Source organism: Numida meleagris, unplaced genomic scaffold (assembly GCF_002078875.1).
Source record: "Numida meleagris isolate 19003 breed g44 Domestic line unplaced genomic scaffold, NumMel1.0 unplaced_Scaffold802, whole genome shotgun sequence".
NCBI classification, from domain to species: domain Eukaryota; kingdom Metazoa; phylum Chordata; class Aves; order Galliformes; family Numididae; genus Numida; species Numida meleagris.
In genome coordinates this window covers 1-1,256 of record NW_018365017.1, presented here as the reverse complement: position 1 = coordinate 1,256, position 1,256 = coordinate 1, and the positions used below count along the sequence as shown (strand labels likewise).

The window sequence follows — 1,256 nt, the reverse complement described above, 5'->3', positions numbered from 1 at the left end:
CCTTCCCCTTTAGACCTGAGTGACCAGCGGCTGGAGGTGGTGGGGTTGGAGGGAGTGCTGGAAATGGGGCAGATCTACACCGGGCTGAAGAGCGCGGGCACGCGGCTGGCCAAGTGCTCCGAGATCACCCTGCGGTGAGTCCCGAGGGGTGGGGGGGGAGGAGGATGTGGGTTGTGCCCCCCCCCCCCCCCAAGAGCTCAGAGTGAACTGTGGGGGGCTGTTGTTGCAGGACGCTGAAAGCCCTCCCCATGCAGATTGATGGAGAGCCCTGGATGCAGCCACCCTGCACCGTACGTGCCCCCGTGCCGGGGGTGGGGGGGGGGGTTTGTTAGCTCCCCTGGATCCCCCAGTGGTGCTGTGCCCTCCTCCTGCCCCAGCCCTCTCCCCCTCTCTTCCAGATCAAGATCACCCACAAGAACCAGGCGCCCATGCTGATGGCCCCCCCGCCCCGCTCCTCCAGCTTCTTCGGCCTCAAGAAGGGTTCTGTGGAGAGCTGAGGGGATTGGACCCCCCCCCAGTGCAGGACAGGGCTCTCCTGTCCGTCCCATCCTCCCCTGTACACCCAGGGGTGCTGCAGGGTGGGGGGGGGCTGGGTGGGCCTGCCCCCTTCCCCCCCCCCCAACCGGGGCAGTGGGAGGAGGGGCTGGAGTCCTCACCCCACTGCCTCCCCCCCCCCTCCCCGTGCCCTATTTATTACACCCAACCCCCGCGTTTCAAGTGCCTCTTGCAGTAATAAAGCTGGCGGCTGGGCCCCCCCGCACCCCCTCATGCAAACAGACGGAGCACAGCCGAGCTGAGTCTTTATTAGCAGCCAGTGCACGCGTCCCCCCCTGTTCCTGGGGGCTCGGGCCAGGCAGGGGGCACGGTGCCGTAGGGTGGCATGCCGACCCCCCCTCCCCCCCCCCTAGACAGCGTTGGCACGCAGCAGGGGGCTGCTTTCTCCACTGGGGGCCCCCCCGAAGGCCTGACGCAGCAGCAGGCGCAGGGCAGCGCTGGGGGGCAGCCAGCTGTGGGGCCGGGGGGCTGGGGGGGCCGCGGGCAACAGCGGGCTGTACTTCACGCGGCTGCAGGCAGAATGGAGAGGGGGGAGGAGGTGAGTGCTGTGTTCTCCTCGTGTCCCCCCCTCCTTTCCCCCCACTTCCCGTGTCCCGGTGCCCCCCACCCGCTCACCGGTAGGTGTAGGCGGCAGTGCCCAGCGCGGCGGCGATGAGCAGCAGCCCCACGGTGAGCGTGGTGCCGCTGGCGGCTGGGGATGC

At 69.2% G+C, this 1,256-nt stretch overlaps 1 protein-coding gene across 1 annotated transcript in view; it reads left to right on the top strand.

The window, feature by feature from the left end:
* LOC110392029 (diacylglycerol kinase alpha-like) overlaps positions 1–778 on the top strand; it is a gene marked incomplete in the record, with an annotated part of 5,348 nt that extends 4,570 nt beyond the window's left edge. Inside the window, 3 exon segments of the mRNA XM_021383970.1 lie at positions 14–134; positions 230–290; positions 399–778. Of these exon segments, the coding sequence (XP_021239645.1) occupies positions 14–134; positions 230–290; positions 399–497 (281 nt within the window).
* Positions 779–1,256: the final 478 nt, after the last annotated feature.